The sequence below is a fragment of the Electrophorus electricus genome, chromosome 17 (genome assembly GCF_013358815.1).
Source record: "Electrophorus electricus isolate fEleEle1 chromosome 17, fEleEle1.pri, whole genome shotgun sequence".
In the NCBI taxonomy this organism is placed as follows: domain Eukaryota; kingdom Metazoa; phylum Chordata; class Actinopteri; order Gymnotiformes; family Gymnotidae; genus Electrophorus; species Electrophorus electricus.
In genome coordinates, this window is record NC_049551.1 from 18,056,244 (window position 1) to 18,078,303 (window position 22,060).

At 37.5% G+C, this 22,060-nt stretch overlaps 1 protein-coding gene across 8 annotated transcripts in view; it reads right to left on the reverse strand.

Annotated features, from left to right (window-relative positions):
- The window catches only part of xrcc4 (X-ray repair complementing defective repair in Chinese hamster cells 4), a 25,262-nt gene continuing 3,202 nt past the window's right edge, over window positions 1-22,060 (reverse strand). For 7 of the 8 annotated variants that reach the window (XM_027031218.2, XM_027031214.2, XM_035535891.1 and 4 more), the window contains exons 4-8: window positions 15,412-15,578; window positions 12,991-13,140; window positions 12,327-12,466; window positions 9,169-9,310; window positions 1-273 (exon numbers count right to left, since the gene is read on the reverse strand). In XM_027031218.2, coding sequence (XP_026887019.2) covers window positions 171-273; window positions 9,169-9,310; window positions 12,327-12,466; window positions 12,991-13,140; window positions 15,412-15,578 — 702 coding nt within the window. In that variant the 3' untranslated portion in view covers window positions 1-170. Of the gene's footprint in view, window positions 274-3,324; window positions 3,491-9,168; window positions 9,311-12,326; window positions 12,467-12,990; window positions 13,141-15,411; window positions 15,579-22,060 lie in introns of all 8 variants that reach the window. The other variant, XR_003412139.2, reaches the window with a different exon arrangement.

Below are 22,060 nucleotides of genomic sequence, written 5' to 3' on the forward strand. Positions count from 1 at the left end.
TACAAGCAGCTCTTTATTTCAGCTTTCACATTACACATAAAGGACTAAAAATGTGGCTGTTTATTACTTAGGCTATAATTTCATTTTGTAAGATTAAAAGTTACTCTTCACTGTACAAATGTATGGTAAAAACTGACAGTTAAATATGGTATAAAAAAATAAAAAGCTTGTTAGATGTCATCAAACAGGTCATCAGGATCTGGACTGACTTGTGCATGCTGAACAGCTGGAAGTTGGCTCACCTCTGCTTTGGCTTCCTGATGCAGCTCATTCCTATAATTAGAGTTAGTGATAACTGTCAAAATAACAAATATTACTCACATGACAGCTACTTTTAACAAGAAGCATGTGTGGAAGTGCATAATTAACCAAGTAATTGGGAAAGTTGAATGGTACAATGATATTAATCCAAATGTCACGGTTATTAATTTCTATGAGAAGGTGTGTGGGATACTGTGACCGCTATAACTAGAACAGACTTCATTATGATCAGTTAGAAACATTACAAACATACTGAGCTACTCACAATGCTAATACAAAGGAAAAATCATTAAGACGATTTAAAAATCTCCAAATGTATTGTAAAATAGCAATTTTATTAACTAGCAGGGCAATTGACATACTAGTGCGAATTGCATTTTACAAAAATGACAACTAAGCCTCCCTCTAGTGAAATCATGTGTACATAACACAAATCTCTCTGTATTTCTGAAGGATCCAACAAAGAAACACTGAACACTTTTCAAAGCACAGTCCTGCAAGATGAATATATCAGCTTGGAGGACAATAGACAAAGTTTATGACCCTGCCTCCTGATTAAATGTAAGGACATGCTAAGGCTCAGGCAGCCTTTTGTGCAAGCCTTGTCCCCTGGAATACCAAATAATTTACTGAAATAAACAACCCTGAAAAGAAATTACATAAAAAGAGGGACAGATGTGACAGGAGAGTAGTTTGGCTGTATGTTAGAGGGTTAATACATAAATACAACATAGTCATTGGTCAATAGTGGTTGCTACCCACTGTTTCTGCAAAAAAAAAAAAAAAAAGAAAAAAAAGAAAAGTACTTCTTAAAGTGCTTTCTCCCCTTATATCAAAGCTGAATGGTAACAATTATAAGCTCATTTCCCAATGGATCCACAAAACTATCAGTAGTGAATAGCTTAAAGTTTACAGATTATGGCATTTTAGAATGCTTATTTATGGAACGTTTGTCTAACAGCTAGCCATTGGCGGGCAGCTGCTCAATAACCTAAAAGGATAAACAGTGCTACACACTGGGTACAAGAAGGACATTTCCCAGCTTTTTAAACAGGATTAGAATAAATAAAGGACGGCGCAAGATGCCATGGTCATAGTGTGTGGCGATACTTTCAACAATCCTCGAGGAGCAGTGTTCCAGATGTCAGCTGGGGTAAGAACGTTTGGCAAAGGATAATGTGAACCAGACATGGCATCAACCAATGGTAATTATGCAAATAAGCATTAAAGTGAATTTGTCTAACTGTTAGATATCAAATGTACAACACACTAGCAAATAGGTACACTGATGATTTGACATCTGTTCTGAAAGCACAAATTATAACTAGTTACATACTGAAACACGAGTAATAATGAATCTATGTAATTGCATAAGCTACTTTAGAATTCATATTTGCATTTTCCAAATATGTAATGCATTACTATACAAACTTTAATCTCAGCATACCAGTTATACATCACATATCTGTCATAGTCCTCGATCAATACATTTTGTGAAAGCATTCAAGAAATATCACCACCTTAGTTATTTTAAACAACTTTTAGCTAAACAAAACTGCCACAAGAGAAAAATGCTTTATAAAATCTTTAGTTTTTTGGGCTTTCCTATAAAAACCTGTACATCTAAAGCAGACCAGGCACACAATTTGCATGTGTATGTGCATGTAGTGTAAATACATAAGTAAACACTTGGCCTGATCAAGGTGCTTTCATGTACATTGTACATCTGGAAGTCATTCTGAAGATATATCAAAGACAGTGAGTCTAAAGCAACTACACACAGCAGGCTTGTGTATATAGTCTTGATAATGCACTTTACATGATACTTTTACAACAGAGTTACAACTCTTGAGAGAAAAAGCTATGCAGCACCAGGATGTAAGAGGTGACTAAGGACTCAGTATAGCAACATTATGTTTAAAAGTGAATAAAAATGAACTGTATTCATCTTTCTTCTCTATTCATCTATGGGCTCTTCTCACTTTCCCTCATCTCTCTCACTTTTTCTCATTGTCCTTATCTTCAATTCGGCTCATTAATTTCACTAACATTGCTGAGACTGGCCTCTATATGACCTAGAGAAGAGATAGTTCAGTGAAAAGGGAAAAATCAATGGGGGAAATGGATAGTGATTCAATAATTATAACACCTGACTGTGGAGTAAAGAGCTCCAAATCTATGACTCCAAACTGAACTTGGCACAAATTAATTACAGATGAGAGATTCTTTTTGGTATTATAGACAAAAAAGATAATTCTGTGAAAATGGGCATTTATTTGAGCAGATGTGCATGGCTCATTGTCTCCCCATCTGTGTGAGGCTCTGAGTCAGGGTCACTGACCCATAGATCCATAGATTACAAATCTGTCTGTGAAAAGCCTGTTCTTGCTTCCTCTCATAGTAAAGGCCACATGTTTGGACATTCAACAGGCCAGTTACTATTTGCAATGCCCATTTGTTAATGCCCCACCATTAAATGTTGAGGAACAAACTCTTTGGTTAATTGAGAGTCTTGGCATGGTGGCTGAGAAAATAGTAGGCAGAAATTGTAAGAATTATTCAATAAAAAATAAAATCAGTGAAAACAAATCCATGTCTAAATCTTTTTTTTTTTTTTTTCACAAAATGCAGCCATATTTTCCACTGTTTAATAAATACTGGAAATGGCTACACTCAGTGGAAATGGCAGGGCTCACTATAGTAACTGCAGACCCAAGGCTGAGACAGAGCCCAACAGAAAATCCCCCCACCCCTTCCATCACTTACCCATTCACACACTCTGGCACAGAGCAACATTCTGTAATAGGCCATAATAGCCAACAACACAGACAAGACATTGGAGATTAGGGGCTTAGTCAAGTTTGTGTTGCTAATGGGAACAGTGAGTGACTAAGAGCTATAATTGTAACTAGACTAAATGACAATTGACCCATTACCCTAACATTTGTAGTCATAAAATATATACATTACTACATCTGAAGGATATCACAAGCCTGTAGTTCTCCTATCAGGCCAACAAGATTTCTGATGATGCAGTCAACATGGGTAAGCAAACAAACTCACCAAACTCAGTGTCCCTGTGTCCATCTGCCAGTGCATTAACAATTTCCTTACAGATAGACTATAGCAGATAAGGTTGAGGAAATTCTCATCTCACAATCAGTATGTTAAGCCCCGATGTTGTCATCTCCCCACTGCTTTTCTCATTGCACATCCTCAAACCCCAGTCCTGAAGTTTGGAAGAAAAAATATATATACACTACAGTCATGCACTCAAAAGAGTGGTAAAGTGGACAAACATTCCTTCACTAAATACATTGCATTATCAGGTCTGCAGAAGAGACCATCAATGCAAACTTGCTCACAGCTCATGTCCTATTTAACATTTTTATCAAAATTATATGCATCCAAGTAAATCTTAAAGGCAACAATATGTGAATGAATGATTGTCCTTTAATCTATCTTAAATTATTTCAGTTGTACTTGTTTAAAAATAAGTATTTCAGGGAAACAGTACACTCTCTCTCATGATCTAAATCTCTCAGAAGACACTGGATCTGAAGCACTTTAGTATTGCTCAACAAATCTGAACCATCTGGGTTATTATAATGTTCAAATAAAGATTCATAAAAATGACATTCAGTGTTGCACATTTCCCATTAATAAATAAAGCAGAAGGGAAAAAGAAGCATCCGGGAGGTCTTCGCGGACAGGGACATCCCTCAGGGGATCTGCTACTATTTGTACAAAAAGTCCTGGCAAAAGAAGACCAGGAAAAAATAAAAAGACTTGATTTCCACAAAGTGGAAAAGAGTTGTGAGAAAACTGGTTGTGTCTGCTTGACTGGATGTAGGCACACTATAAAGCAGCATCCAAGACTGCATAAAACAGACAGCTGAGAATAAGAGATCTGGGAATATGACTGATGTTTTCTGTGAGCTGTAAGAGCCAAGTCCTGCTAAAACATGTGCACTGAAATACTAAAGTATCACTTTAATCAGTTCAAGTCAAACTCAAGACCCAGCTAAGAATAAGAACAAAGATTTTGGATCCATGCATGGATTGCAGGGTTTCTCCCAGGGCAGATCCCATGGTAGAATTAAAAGTGAAGGAGTAAGAGCTAAAAATTAAAAAAACAAAAACAAAAACAGGAACAAGAGGCTGAGCTGCTACATCTTTGTGCTCCACAGGTAGATATGCAAAGGGAGGTGACACTCAAGAGGTTGACTATGGGCTTGGAAAAACATACATCTTTGTCTGCCCAGCACCCGTAAGCTCTGTACCTCTGGGTACACCAGTGTCTAAGCCCTGTTCTCCTCGGGTCTGTTACCCCAGCTCCCTCCAACCCTGCCACTGGACATTTTGATGTCACTCGACATATTACCTTGGTCTCTACTTTTAAGGAACATGAAGTTGACATTTATTTCCCAGTGTTTGAGCACATAGTGATGACTCTGAACTGGACCAAGGAAGTATGGGCTCTCTTACTGCAGTGTAAGCTAGTTGGTAAGGCCCAAAATGTGTGTTCCTCCTCATCACTTGAACAGAGTCTGGATTATGACATTGTTAAAGCAACTGTTCTTTTAGATTATGAACTAGTGCCAGAAGCATACTTACAGAATTTCAGAAGTTTAAAGAAAAACCCCAGGCAGACATTCATGGAACTTGCCAGGGAAAAGAGTTATTATTCATATTAGAGAAGTGGTGTGCTGCTTGTAATGTTACTATAGTTGACCAATTTAAGAGCTTATTCTGGTTGAAGTACTCAAGAATTGTCTTCCCGAGAGCATCGTTATGTATTTAAATCAGAGGTGTCTGATTTTTTGCAGGATTCTGGCCCTCCAGGACTGGACTTGGAAACCTGAGTGTGTACTCTATCCATGGCTGCTGCACTTGCTGATGAATTTGTGCTGACTCATAGAACTGTTTTAATGGACCTGTGCCCCATAGTGAAGCCACCAGGCTTTAAGGACTCCTTCTCAAGGACTCACTCAAGGACCCCTGTGAACTCCCCGAAATCTGATGCCCTACGTTTCAGCTGCTTCTGTGGAAACACGAGTGCTTTTACTGCCATGAGCGTAGACACGTTATAGCTAAATGCCCTCTGCTGAAGCACAAGAATGCCAGTTCAACAAAAATGGTAAGTCCTATAGTCTGCAGATAAGTCCTTGCTTTCCGCTGTTTCAGCCTTTTCTTTTTGAGAGATATATGTCTGTCTTCGTCTGCCTCAAGAAGAAATCACAGGTTGGTGTGATACGGGTGCTGCAGTGTCTCTTATGTTGGATACTGTTTTGCCCTTTTCGATTTGATCCTATTGTGGTAGTGATGTATTAGTGCAAGATGTTGAACTAGAAGTACTCAGGCGCCTACTGCATAACATTTTCCTAAGAACAGACAGAATCACTGGCATGGTTAGAGCTGTTAGTACAGGTTTGCCTGTGAACAGGGTGTCCTTTATACTAGGGAATGATATTGCTGGTGCAATTGTATTTCCCTTGCCTGAAGTAGTTTTGAGCACAGTTGATGATGATGGTGTAGATGCTGCTATCGATAAGCCTGTTCTGTCTAGCCCCATTTCGACAGAGTCTATAGATCAAGCTGTGTTGATGTCTGTGCAAAGGGCAGACCAATCCCTTGCACACTGTTTTGAGTTGGCTGAAGGGAAAACAGTCACCCCAAATCAGTAACAGCACTATTTATTTATAGATGGTGTATTAATGAGGACCTGGTCTCAATCTAATATAAGTGAAGGGTGGGGCACTCTTCAACAAATAGGTATTGTATTTGGCTTATGAACATCCCCTTTCTGGACATTTTAGACTCAGGAAAACCATTATTTTATCACCTTGCTTTTGACCTTCTATAAATAGTGACATTAGTTCACTACTGTTGTTTTTGACACACTTGTCAAATGGTTGGAAAACCTATTCAAGTGATCACCTGTGCTCCACTTTGCCCCATACCAGTTGTTGGTGAGCCTTTCGAGAAACTACTAGTAGATTGTGTAGGTCCCTTGTTCAAAACCCACTCCAGAAATAGCTACCTCCTTGCGTTAACGTGTGCCGCTACCAGGTTCCCAGAGGCCATTCCCCTGCATTCCTTTAAATCAAAGGTAACAGTGAAACTGTTAAATAAGTTTTGCACTACATTTGGTTTACTTAAATGCATACAGACAGAGCAAGGTTCTAACTTCATGTCAACCCTGTTTGCACAAGTAGTTAGCAAATTAAAAATTCCACATCATCACGTGTCTACCATCCAGAGTCGCAAGGACCCCTAGAAAGGTTCCATCAGATCTTCAAGAATATGTTGAAAACATATCATGATTTTGATAAACATTGGGATGAGGGAGTGCCTCATTGTTGTTGCCTCATTGATGTTTGTCATTTGCAATACAGTGCAAGAATCCACTGGTTTTAGTCCAAACACCCTGCTTTTTGGTCAATCAGTGCAAGGTCTCAGTTCCTCCATCTGTCTTGAGTTGTGTGCCATCTACAAACTGACTAGCAAAAACCTATGTTCAGTCCAGACACCTATAAAATTTCATTTTGATCAGAAGGCTTACGTTCATTTTAATTAGATCATGTGCTTGCTCTTTTGCCCATTACAGTTCCTCTTCTTAGTACTCGATTTTCTGGCCCTTATGTTGTGCAGTCTAAGATACCCCCCAATAATTATATATTGGCAACTCCTTGTCATCGACACAAATCATGTGTGTCACATAAACCTGTTAAAGCCATATTTAGACTGCCAGCACTCCTTTAAATCGGATTACGTCACTACCCTTTCTTCTGTGCCTGTTTCAGTAGTTACTACCACAGTAACCAGTGAGATGCAGGTCACCCGAGCAAGACAACCTGCATCTTGGCCAGAATTGCTTACCTTGTGCCCATCTCCCCAATTCCTTTACATTGCAGGCTTCTGCCCTTCCCCTAGCAGCTCAGGCTGACTTAAGCACCCTTATAGATAAATTCCCCCCTTTGTTTTCTGATGTCCTCATTAGCACGTCTGTGCTACAAACATATAGCATCTATACCACTTGAACCCCCATAAACACTATAATGCAAAAAGAAACAATATATTTTAGAAAATGGCCTTGCTAGAAAGGTCCTTAGTTGTAGAACATGGTGCTCTCCATGTCTGCTGATGCCAAAACCAGATGGTACTTTTTGTGTCTGAACAGATTATTGTACGGTTAATGACCATCTCAGACTTATTTCCAATGACTAGAATGGAAGATTTCCTTGACCGTATTTTTGTCAGAAAACTTATATAAAAATATATTGAAAGGTTACTAGTAGTGCCCACTCACCACTCATGCATCAGAAATATCTGCTTTTGCCACACACACACACGATACATTTATCCAATACATTATCATGGCTTTTGGTCTCCAAAATACTCCGTCCACCTTTCAAAGGCTGAAGACTTTGGTACTGGGTGACATGCCTAACTGTGAAGCTTACTTGGATGACGTAATTTATACTCACACCTGGGATCATCATATGCAGGACTAGAGACTATTTTTTAAAGAAATTGCAGGAAGCTTCCCTTGTTTTAAATTTGGAAAAGTGTGAAGCTGAGGTTATCTATCCAAGAAAAGTGCCCTCTCCATGCCAAGGTGCAAGCCATAGGTTCTTTTCCTCCTTCCCTAACAAAACAACAATTTAGATGCTTTTAAGTTTGTCAGGCTACTACCACTGCCTTTGTTAGAACTTCTTTGATGTGTCAAAAAAATAAATAAATCAAAAACTGAAATCTCATTCACAAGAGTATTCAGACTAGACATACTACCAGTTTTTCTTTATCAATTCAGTAACAAATTCTTGCATTTAAAAGATGCAAGAAAAGCCTTTTATCAGTACTGATCTGATACTTTTAATTAAAAACCACTGTGGAGCTATGGTTCAGTTGATTGGGTGAAACTTTGTTAGGGAAATTTTTTGGGGTGATATGTATTCTATATTTTATAGATTGGCAAATTATACAACAGAAACACGTTGTTTACATTACTAAAGCATTTTTTTTTCCTTCCATTGCCATATAGCATCTTTCTTAGTGAGATATTTGTTGCCTTACTCATCACCTGTTTTCTTCCCAGCTGTACAGTATCGGACTGGTACATATCGGATTAGGTTCCTTTAAAACATTTTCTCCTGTTGTCCAACTAAGCAACAACCTATATGCTTCAGGTCATTGTTGTGTTGAAAGGTGACCTTTTTTGTACCAGTCAATGCTGATGGTACAAAACGTATGATGGTTCTGTAAACATGCCCCAATATTGAATCAATTCAACTGCTGCATCCCTCTGAAAGATATTTTACAATTTTTGACTTTTCAGAGTCAGTTAAAACTTTTTTCTGGTCCATTTTGGCAGAGGAAAAAAAGCTGCCTAATAGTTATGCACACCTTAATATAGGGTGTTGATCTCCTTAGGCCACGCCCTTCCTCATTACACAAATACACATCACCTGATATGTTTAAATCCAATAAGCATTCAAGTTTATAAAGCTTGAAATTAGAAAATATGCATAAAAATGATAATATGGTCAAAATACTTTCTTGCCTAATAATTGCACACATAGTGTAGTGTAGCTTTAAAAGCTCTGGTCACTATGCCGGTTTGACTTACCTTGTGCACAAAAAGATCACTTTAATCAGTCACTTCCTCTAATAAAACCTGTTCAATCTTAAATTCCCTTGGGGTTTACATAAGAGAAGCAGACAGAGTTAAATTCCATTTACCAGAACTGTGTCTATCAAAAGAGATGATATAAAGAGGTTCTGTCTACAGAATGCCCTTGTAAACTAAACATTATGCTGTTTTCTTCTTGCAGTCATGTATGACCCTCAGTACATTGTGTAATGCATGCATTTTTTAATTACCTTAAGGTAAGAAGGCCTTACCTTGAGCTCTTATGCTGCTCCAGAGCTGCTTTCTTGGTCTGAGACTTCAGCTGCTGGAGATGACGACAACGACGTTTACGGCTGGGTGCTACATCCGTCATGTCATTCAGCCTGTCATCCAATGGGTTTTTTGCCAACAGTTCTAAAGAAAAAAACCAATAATAGCATTCACCACATATCAAATATAAATGCATCAAAAGAATTATGCATATTTTGTTCTTAAATATGTTTTTACACCAGAGTTATGGACTGGTAGCCAAACCATTAATCATTTGAAAGTTTTCTAAAAATGTGTTAAATACAAACTGTACATTATTAGCTGTACAAGAAGGGCTAGACCCAACTTTACATTCAGAGAAGGTCTTTTGGTGTAAGAGGCCAGATGATGCAAATTTTCAATGAATCTGTGGTTTTAAGTGCCATCTTTTATGCTGCTGTGTGCTAGGGCAGTAGTATTATTGGTGCTAGACTAGACAGGGCCAACAATTCAAAAACTGCCAACCTCACAAGCTTTTCTGTGTTGGAGAGTATACCGATCAATGGTGTGAAAAACAAACATTCACGGGAAAGGGCATCCCATGGATGCAAAAATGTAAAGTTTATATAGTGCATTTCACAAACTCAAGGACGCTTTACATTGGGAGGGGTAAAAAGCAGAAAGAATAATGAGCAGTAAAGAGTAAAGTTTTTTTGTTGATTTTTAAAGGAAGGCAGAGAAGAACAGTTAAAGAGATTGTGGCAGAGAGTTGCAAAGTTTAGGAGCAGCAGCAAAGAAGGGATCTGCTACCTATGGTTTCAATTGGAGTCTGTGGGACAAAAAGAAAACCAGAGTTAGAAGATCTAAGGGTGAGAGAGGGACAGTATAAATGAATGTTCTCGGAGACATACATAGGGGCAAGACCATGCCCCTATAGACATACATAGGGGCAAAACCATGGATTTTATGCTTAGTCCAGGAGGTAACAGGGAGCCAGTTCAGTTGCTGAAGAACAGATATGATGTGTGATATGACAGGTGTAATGTGTGCAGTTCCTTTGGCAGATGTGAGGACTGAGTTTTGGATGTACTAAAGACAGTTCTTCAGTTTATGAGGGTGACCATAAAAATGAGAGTTCCACTAATCAATATGGGGGAAAAAATAAAGGCATGTATCAACATTCTTGCATCATTATCACTGAGCATAGGGCAAAGGTGTGCAATGTTGTGCATATACCTACAGAATCTCATACCCATTTGCCATACAGCTCTTCACATTCCTGCAAAAAGTCCATCCCTTACTCAGACCTAAGACTTAAGTACATTTGCAGTGACAACAAAGACATCCTCCAGAAAAATATAGAAGTGTGAAAATATAGAATATTTTCAAAACTGTGGGTTCCCTAAGGAAGTCATAAATGATGCTTTACTTATGTTTTACCTGTTCAGAGAATGGATGTATAAACAAACAATCTGCTGTTACGACAAAAATAATCCCCTTGGGGCTGACATATCATCCTACAAATAAAACAGTGGCTAATATTATAGTTCAACACTTCAGAATCTTCCAGAATTATGCAAAGACTACATCCCTTTTTAACAATCCTCCACTAATCTCCTACAGACAAGACAACAACATTAAAGACATGCTCATCAAGAGTGAAATAAATGACCATTCAAATGATAACTGTGGCACGGTAGGGTACAGCCACTATAGATTTGCTGCATGTAGATTTATTAAACACAGCCACTAAAATAACTGGCACAAAAGGATCAACTGTCATCACCCAATCCTCTTTATGCATTAGTACAGGAGTTGTCTACTGTATTATTTGCAAGAGATGTAATCAGCTTTACTAAGAAAAGGCTTACTGGTTTGTTGAACACCTTTGGATAATCAGAATTAATGATTTGTCATTTACAGTGTCAAGGCATTTTAATACTAATGCAGCCTGCATTCAGGACATATCGGTTTGGATTGTCAATTGTTGCTATAGCAGCAATAAAATTAGGAAACTCAAAAGAAAAAGAACTCATCTACTTTGTGTATGTCACTAAACTAATATATATATATATATAAATATATATATATATATAATATATATATTTAGAAAAATAAATAAATAACCGATTTACCCACCCCCCCACCCCAAGACCAGTTTTCCATCTGCCCAATAAAAGCACCAGAGAACCAACCTAAACAAAACATTCTGCATCTAGCAACTAGGCATTACATTAACGATGATTAATAGTAGGCATAACAGAGGGGAAAGTGATGCTGACTTTTACAAGCAGCTATTAATAAATGGGATTTACACTGGTATAAACGAAAGTTGAGCAAATCACATACAAAACATGATGTTTCTACATCCTCCACTCATTTCACATCAGACTTTCTATGTGCATGTTTTAAGAGTCTGCATGTACAGATGGACCCACAAAATTCAGCCTGAAAGTAACCTAATGTTGAACTCCAAAGAACACTTAATTTAAAAAATATGGTGACAATGACATCACACCAGAAGTCTAGAGATGCAAAAGGAACTATGGATAAACAGAAAGAAACTACCTGTGGGTTGTCACACTCACTTCTACACCAAGCCATCTGGTGCACTGATTGGAACCTCTGGAACTGAACTCAGTTACATGATGAGGAATTCCAACATGTAATGGGGTCAAAACGGTGCCTTGTTCTTCAGCCATAAAAAGATCCAAGAGCTCCACATTATACTAAACTCCAAGCTGAGGCAGAACACCACTGCTTGCTTAGCTCTGCTCTGCTTATGCAGAGTTCATTCACATCTGGGGCATTAATATAAGAGCAGAACTGAATCTGAGTTTGATAGCTACGATGGATGTCTGCATTTACATTTACAGCAGTTGGCAAACATTCTTATCCAGAGACATCTTATCCAACTTGTTCCATGACAGAAATGCACTGTTTGTGAATAAATATGTCATGCTGAAATTGCAGTGAATGTCTAATAACTGTAAGTACTGAACTCTAGACTTGCAGGGCCATGTTGTGACAGGTGTGTGTGTGTGTGTGTGTGTGTGTGTGTGTGTGTGTGTGTGTGTGTGTGTGTGTGTATATATATATCACTTGACCATTAGCAGAATAAAACCTTAAAAGCAGATGTTGCTTCAAACTTAAATGTAATTCCAATGAAATGCCATTATACCTTTATTGTGCAGTTTAGCAGGAGGTAGTTTTGGATCCCCTGGCCCTTCCTCATCTGTAGTGCTTCCGTAGTAATTCTCTTCTTCAGGTTCATCACCTGCAAACCGATACTCTACACAGCCGACTGCTTCACTGTTCAATCTGGAGAAGAGAGCAGTAGAGTGTACATTAATAGATAATTCAAAATGTAAACCAATGTAAAAGACAAATGGTTTCATTTCCAGTGCTGCATTGGTTTGTTTCATGTAATGTAACTTATTCTCATGTCATTTAAATATTATAGATTTTTGTATTACTTATTAATTTAAATAAAAATAATAAGAATTATTACAATATTGCTTTCTGTGACAATATGTTATGTCCCTTCTGTTTATTTTTTTTAAATCACACATTTAATAGAAGTGCAACATTACTAGGCATGACATTAGGTGAAAGAGTGTAGACTAAACAGAACAGAGAATATTTCAACAATAATGTTATTGGTATTCAAATGCTCCATTATGTTTTGTGATACTGGTACCTTCTGAAACAATTATTTGTGGTTTTAATTGGGGAAAAGGGAAAACGTGTACATGTATCAAATACATAATACTGTTTCATATTCCACAGGACTTTGCATGTGATATTCATTGTGAAAGGTTATAGGCAATCATATAATGTGTTACCTCTGCTTTTCTGCCTCTATAGTGTCTTGTAGTTGTTTAATTGTCTCCTGGAAGGTGCGAATTTTGGCCTTCTTCTCATTGAGGACCAACACAAAGCGACTGTACAGGTCCTTTTCCAGCGTCTCCTTTTGCCGAACGTACCTTTCCAGCCTGTAAAGGAGTCATCAAAGACATGCTTTAGAAAATGAATGAATGAATGAATGAATGAAAGTCCATATATTCTAGCGTTAGTTTATTCCAATAAATAAAAGAAATTTACACACTGAGTATGAGTCAGCTGAAAGATGACAGACCACTAAAGCAATACAACACAGAAAAAGTGTGAGAGAAAAAAACAAATAGTGTTATATACTCAGTTGTGGAATGCATTACTAATAATTCACAATCCCATTTTTTAGGATGCACCATAATTTATCATGTGTAATACTTGGCTCTAACAGTCCTAAAATTGCACATATCAATAATCAGATAATCAGTTTACCAGTACCCACTTCTCTGCACAGACTGTAGGGCTAAGTTTTTTTTTTTTAGGTGAACAGTTTAGCAGTGACTACGGCCCCTAGTCAATACATCTATGATCTAAATAATAAATATGTGGTCTAGGTGGAGATATCCCTAATGTTATTTCAAGTCATATGTAGAAAGCACTAGCCTAGTGGTGGACTTAAACCTGCGCATGCACGCACGCACACACACACAATCAAGGATTGTCTGCATTTGGGTCATAATGGCACACCAACATTACCTCATACTTTTACTTCGCAGTTACATACAAAGCACTTGTGAGAGTTGCTCAAACATAGTGAGTTTAAGTTCCCTAGCAATGTCAGATGCAGGAAAACTTGTGTCTTATGTTGAAACTTTATGCATAGTGAGGAAATGGAACATGTTACACAGCATATGTAAGTCTAAACACTGAGTGCTTTTTATATTACTGGATCAAAAACTATGAAAGGCAGTGAAACCTGACTTTTGTTTAGAGTTAATCTACTGAGTGGAACAGGTTTTTTTTAAACTCAGCCCAATCTGTAGCAAAAGCCATCATTTACTATCAAAACAAATATGGTAATAACTTAAAAAGGGTGAGAATATACAGTGGCATGAATGCGTTAGTAGCTATATGGTTACAGGCTATATTTATTTACCATTATTTACCATATACTTTACAATTATGTAATTTATTTAAGTGTTCTGAGGTAAGCTAGCTTACGATCAAAAATTTGTCCCATTTCAATGTGGCTAACCTTAGATTTAAGTTTACATTTATGGCATTTAGCGGACGCTTTTATCCAAAGCAACTTACAATTATGACTGAATACAACTCGAGCTATTGAGGGTTAAGGGCCTTGTTCAGGGGCCGAACAATGGCAACTTGCTTGAACCAGCAACCTTCTGATTACTAGTTGAGTACTTTAACCACTGAGCTATCACTGCCCAAATTCTGTGCATCTGATGGCAGTCCGGCAAAACTAAGCTTGCTTAGTCTTGTTTATTTTTGTGTGTACATGCTATTATACTTATTGTTTGTAAAAAGCCTTGTCACAGATTTATCGTAAGATTACATTACGATTTTCCAAGTTCTACTTTTTTTAATTTTTTTTTTTTTTTTTACAAAAGACAACATGAAAGATGATACTTTTTCAGCCTTTTCAGAATAATGTAAAGTATTAATGCGACATTTATCCCATAGTTGAAAGAAGCAGGTTCTGCATGGTGAACCATGAGGCAGAAAGAGTTATATCCCCCAGAACATATACTAACTGTATGCCCAACCAAGAGTGGCACAAGGCAACAGGATCAGCAGAGTGCTGGAACAGCAAAGAGCCTTGGGCTGTGTTGGTACAATATTTCAGAATTATACTCCTACATAGTGAATATGAGATATGGCTTGTAATATATTAACACCCACAGGGTACCCCCTAATTTGACATGACCTTGATTACTTTGATCCAGGTGATATTGGTTTCATTCAAGTGACACGATCAGTTGCAAATCAAAGTGTAGATACTTTTGAAAAGGTCAGAAGGGGCCATAAACATTTTTTAATCAAGTTAAATCTCATTTTATCCACATTCAACCATCCTTGAGGACACTTTGACTGACTATTAAAAATGCAACAACTGAAACTCTATTCACAAATAGAAATGGTTCATGTCTTTATAATGAGTCAAAGCAGATGTATTTAGCAAAATATTTCATCTTTACAATTTCAGATTTAACAAGATGTGGTCCTACTTTTATACAAATATATATTTGAATTTTTCCTTCCAAGAACTTGCATTAATTAGTACATTTCTATTCCATTAGTAAAAGGCTCTGAATAAGAATAGACAAATAAGTAGAGTAAGTGGAAATCTCTTTTATAAGGAAAAATAATGTATTTAGCATTGAGCACTGCCTGGAAGTGAAATCATTACTTACTCTGAAGTGATGTGCTCCTGTTCACTCTTGAGTCTCTGGTTCTCCTCATGAAGGTGGTGGTTCTCCACCTGCACATGTGTGCTGCGCTCCAGGCCATAACTAATGAGCTCTCTGATGACCTTAGTGGGCTCTGGTACTGGCAGCAGTTCCACCACACCAAGCTTGAACTGAAAGAGCAACCCCCCGCCCAAAAAAAAAAACCAAAAACAAAACAAAAACACACTTTACATTTTAGGGACACACTGATATTACAGTAGCAGGTCACAGACTGTAGGGCAGTATATGCACAATTGCAGTATATACACAATTATAAACACAACACAAAACATACATAATATAATTTGATATATTTGTTCATTATTGTTTTAATGAATGCTTTAAAATGTGTCCACTGTCACACTACAGTTTTTCTTCCATGTTTCTTTCAAACTTATCTTATCTAATCTGTCCATGGAAATGTACAGAAACAAACCTAAGTAGGGTGGCTGCTACATTGTGCAGACGGATGCACAATTAACAGTTGAAATATGGTGAACTGTATATTCTCTACAATGATGCTTATGTGAAAACTTGTAAAAAGAAAACTTGGAAGAGAAAAAGGTGGTTAGCTTTATGTCCTTCAAAGTATGTGTGTGTTCGCTTATACCCCCTGACTGTTTTGTGATATGGAGGACACTTACAGTGCTGGCTATAGCTAAGTTACCAGAAAACAGATTGTTAAAGGCTCACTGCAGTTTGTGATAAAGCATGGATAGTGCTAGAGTATTAATACACAGAAGACCACATGCATGTCTGCAATGCTCCAAAAACTGCACCCTCCAGGCCCTACAAGTCCTACCTCACAAAGTCTGCAATGTGGTAGATTTAACCAAGTTAACCTTTTGGACTCCTTGCTTTTGGTGACTGGTATCGCCACAATTCAAACTTGGGACAGGTTTCAAACTTGAGCAAGAGGACACAATGACCTCAGTTACTTGTGTCTCTTGGGAGCCTCTGAGAGTCAACAGCCTTAGTGCAGTCTTAATTTCAGGGCTCAGAAAGAAATCTTGTTAGTGCACCATCTATCATTACCACACTAAAAACATTTGTGAAAAGCAGGTTGATGAAGGTAATAAATTTGGGCCTGACTCAAAGCTTCAAGGGTCTTAAAAAGATACAGATGGTCAGCTTCCTCAAAGGCCTTTTCAGGGTCAAGAGAAAGGAAACGGACACTGAGGTTAAAAGGACTCAAACAGGTAACTATATCTCTGACCAGTAACAGCATATCAAAAAAGATTTTCTCCAGAACACAGAATAGAATATATATATACACACACACATCGCTTCAGCTATGCTTTTGAAGTTAGTTTTGTATCTTAAATCTCACTACCTTAAAAGTGAGAGGTTGTGGAGACACGAGTCACAAATGTAAAACAAACCATCCTTAGGTATACTGACCAAAGAATTATATGTTGTAAATTTCCAAATTGCGAACTATGTATGTGCTAACCCCGGATATTAGGGAAATACAGCATTTGACAATGCCTGATGATAAATTAATATTTTTGAAGAGGTATTGGATGATGTGGTAAGTAAAATTCCTTTCCATAGTGGAGTGGAACTCTGAGCTTACAACAATTCAATACAGTTCTTTAGTAAATAGTTCAAAGTGTCATAAAATCTAGCATTTCATCATTGTGGAAGATGAGGACCTCACACTAGTCATAACTACATAACAGTCATAACTAGTGTATGCCAACTTCTCACCTCTGCTCAATCATGATCGACCACACAGTGTTCTGTCCATAAAAGAACCCACATAGGAAATGGTTTGGGGATTTGGACACAGGATCTGGATTCACTAGATTTTTGTTATGACTTGATAAATGACTTTTATGACAATACTACATATTGGCCTACCAGAGGAAGCTAACTATGAACAACTGTTTAATTTTAATTCAGTTTAATTTGGGCAAGAGTAGCATATTTCCATCATCATACCTATAACAATTATAATAAATAGGCTATAATTCTGTATAAACTTGTAAGTGCTAGGAAAATGAACCACTCCACAAAAAAAAAAAAAAGAAAGTCAGTCAGAGAGTCAAACTGATGATGCACAAAGTGCTTTTCAGTGTTTGTGAACTCATGTAAATGTAATTTAAGCAGACAGATTATGCTGCAGCTGATGCAATGGACAGGTCAGAATTATGTTATTTAAAACAAAATTATAGTAAAATTATATAGGGTGTCTGCATAAAAAGTAACTGAATGGGAAGAAAACATAAGAACGAGAGGAAGTTGCAATCAAAAGGGGTATTATTGAGGAAAAGCATAACTGCACCAGACTTGCAGTTGTGACCATGATTTGCACGTAGACCTCCACAACAGAGCAAGCATTGTTTCTTTACATAGCTGGTCTGGAAAGCATTAGACAGTTACAACTCTGCAATCAATCAACCAGCCAGCACAACTTTCAGCAACGATCACCCCCTGCAAGGGTGCTGGGAACCAATCTCAGTTTGTCACAGTGGGAACAACTGTTTTCTAGGTGTCACACAACAGATGTGCCACACATGGTGTGATGGGTTCCCTTGGGGCTCACAAACTGAGCTGAGTTTTGCTTAAATCTTCAGTATGGTTTTAAATGTCCATTATTTCTTACACTTAAAAGTCTGCATAACTGAGTTATTGCATATTGCATTGGTCAGTTGAAAATTTACATGGCTGTATTGGCTCTTTTTTGTCTTTTGTAGAACCACTCTGAACTTCAAAAATGCACAACTCACTTTACATATGCCCAGTACTGTGTATTGGACTAAATAATTGCACTGTCTACTCATTTTGTATTTGTCTTGTCCTGTATTTTTTATTGTTTATTTAATGACATATTTGCACTATATTGGACTGTTTGCACTTGTGTAGCATGTTGTCTGTTGCACTGTTGTTTTGTGTTGTACCATGGTCCTGGAGGAACATTGTCTCGTTTTTGTTGTGTACTTATATATAGCTTAAATGACAATAAAACCTCTTTGAACTTGAACTTTGAACTTTGAACTTGAAAGTGTCACTGTCAGGGTAGTTCAGACTGTACTTCACACTGCTAGTAGTAGCGTATTCCTGTGTATCAGAGTTTAATTCCAAATCAGTATATTAAAAAAGAAACATAACAGGATTTCAAATCTAATAGTAATTTAGCTTTTGCAAGACCCTCTAAGGACAAACAAACACAAATGACTTTATTAATTTAGCTACAGGTCATAGATATCATATTTAAGACAACACTCTAAAAAGGGAATAAGCCTCTATGGAATATACTAATCCAGACAGCAGAGATTCAATTTAATAAACATATTAAAGTGATTCTATCGCACCAAGTTGTTGAAACATTTAAAATTTAACAAATCACACTGCACCACCTCCTACTAGTTGATGAGATGAAAAATAATTTACAATATACATTTTAATACAGAACTCATATGCAACAACACTGGAAATGATTTACAATATACACTTTAAAATATAACTCGTATGTGCAACACTGAAAAGCAGCATTTACGGGATGAAGGATACAATATTAATGGCCCAACCGATAATTGAAGCCGATAATAATGCAATTTCACAATTACTGGAATTGGCACATGAACATTTCCTTGACAAAAAAGGCATTTTTAAAATCAAGGGACACAACCGACAACCACGATCAAAAACACACTTCTGTAGTCTGGCTCAATGTTCTACCTAGTGTTACTGGATTGCCTGAAATGTGGCTGATGCATCAAGTAAACATACAAACACAAAGTCTGTCTCTATACCCCACTTGCAGAGTTATTTGAATGGCATTAAAGCCAACCAACACTTACGTATTTTGTCTCTATGACCGGCATGAAGCAGATTTTCATTGGAACTTGTGTGGGCAAATGTGCTTCGGAAGCTGGACAAAATTTGGGGTGGTTTGTCATCATTTTGAGCAGGTTTTTTTTATTCATAAAATATGTATTGCTTAATAAAGCATTTGAAATTTGAAGAAGCCTACCTTATCCCAACATTCAATCAGATGTCAAAACCATCATTGACATGTTAGTTGGGTGATGCTGCTTCCTGTTTTTGAAACTGTTTCACACCAACACCACTGCTTTGACATATTAGCCCTTACTGCTCTCTAGCTGTTCATCAATTCTTTCCTTGGACTTAACTACAGTCTACCTGGAAACTAGTAACTTTATCATCACAAACTACATCCAAAGAACTACCAAAAAAGTAAGTAATTTTTCATCATGGCCGTTTCTGTTCTACTTCAGTGTGCTGAGTGCAGCATGTTTAGTTATTCTTCCTTCGTTAGCGATATTTTTATCTGTGAGAAGTGTAGATTAATTGCTAGTCTGATTCTAGTGCTAGAAGTGTGCATTCAGACCTTAGAAAGTGTTGGACCTACCGAGGAATTAGAAGTACAAACTCTGGATGCCTATGGGGAAGTTAGCAAGCCCTCAGCTCCGGCACGACAGCCCTTGCAGCGGAGCGAATGGTTGACTGAACTGCTGAATGTCCAAGTGGTACTCACAAAACAATGTGGGGTTTATAGATAATTGGAACACATTCGAGGGAAAACCTGGCCTTTTATGGCAGGATGGTATCCATCCTACTAGGGAGGGCACTGCTCTCCTTTCCTGTAACATAAGCCATAATCTCATGACAGACCTAGTTAATCTATGACAATCCAGAGCGGAGCCAGGCAACAGACAAAGAGGCTAAACCAACCATCTGCTGGTCGCTACATGACTTCACCCGTGGTTCATCATACTGACACTGCGTCTGTTTCCCGGGCTAAGCTGAAATACTGAAAACAAAGAAAAACATGCCTCAACAGAATTAGCATTAAAGTAACTGATTTACAGAACACCTTTGATCTAAAGCTGCACCTTTTATCTAAAGCTGGCTTTACTAAATGTTAGATCCCTAACATCTAAAGCACATGATAAGTGAAATCCTAACAGATCATAGAATTTATTTTGCCTAACAGAAACCTGGATCAAGCCAAATGAGTACATAGCTTTAAATGAAGCATGTCCATCTGGCTGCAGCTATGTACACCGCCCTTGTCTAACTGAACATGGAAGCAAATTGCGGTTATTTATACTGACACATTAGGCATAAACCAGAAAGCTAGATATGATTTTGAGCCCTTTGAAGTTATTTTCACTAGCATAAAAGATGAGCCAGCAATGAGAAGCCTACCCAGCCTCTTCCAATAATTGGTATCTACAGGCCACCAGGACTCTACTCAGAATTTAAGAAGGAATTTGCAGATTTCCTTTCCTAAGACCCTCTGAGATCAGCCTTTATTTCTATATTAGAATCAATTGGTTTCTCCCAGTGTATAATAGAACCCACACACTCTGGTGGACGTACGCTTGACTTAGTACTGACATACGGTGTAGACATAGAGAACATAGTTATACTATCCCAGTTGGATCTCATATCAGACCAATCCCTAATTTCATTTGAACCACGCTATCATACCAGATGCACGATTACGTCAATCACTGCACCTAGATTTATTACAAATCTCCCAGATTTATCATTTGTGACTAGGATACCCTCAAACTCCATGAAACTTGATCAAATAACTGAATGCTTAGAATCAGTATTCTGCTGCACACTCAATGATGATCCACTTAAGAATAAAAATATTAGAGACAAAAACTTAGTAATGATGACATGCTCATGTTTACAACAGATGTGCATTAATTTGCAATAAACAAAAGATAAGATAGAACAAGATATTTTATGCATGTGTCAAAATATTATTTTACTTTTATTACAAAATGATGATACATATACGCAGGCATTTAGATTTAATAAGGCCTTTCAAAAATAAAAGTCTTGCAATAATGGCAGAACCTTATGCAAATCAACTTTATCGTCATGTTACAATGCCCAGCTTTGTTTAGCTCCTAGTTATTGATTAGGCACATTAGTAAACAGCTTATTTGGAGACCTGACTACTTTGAACTTGTTTTGTAGCTAATTAACAGGTTCTAAACCGGTTGCAATCATTACTCCCCTGCGATCTCTGATACCACTTTCATATTTTTGGTTGTGTGCATTTACATCGAAGATTAAGTCTACTGACAGTACAGTGCACCTTATGTAATTTTGCATCTGTACTTGGAATGTACATTAACCACAGTGGGGTGGAGGAGCACAGGGATCAGTCAGTACAAGAATAAACTATATCACTCAATTCTCATACATTTTCTTGTCTTTGTAGAAGATACTACTTCAAGACGCAAAATTCTCAATGCCGTGATATCCAACATTTTATACATGACTACAGAGCACATAGTTGCATGGATCAAGTGACTTGTAGATGTGCAGTATAAATGCTAGGTTACTCAGTCAACTAATAAAGGTATCTGGCCACTGAACTAGTAGTCATTTTGACAAATACTCCTCCCAGTCTAATATTTTGCAGGCATCTGGGAGAACGTCTCCTGCTGGTAGGGTGAGTTTGCTTATATAACTGACATGATCCTGCTAATTAAGTTGATTCTCATAGGGACTTACAGTAGATGCCACCATTATTATGAAACCTTTATTTTGAAAAACCCTATTATATCTAAATGGATGCGAACATATATCATTATGCACGGATAAATGGAATCATGCT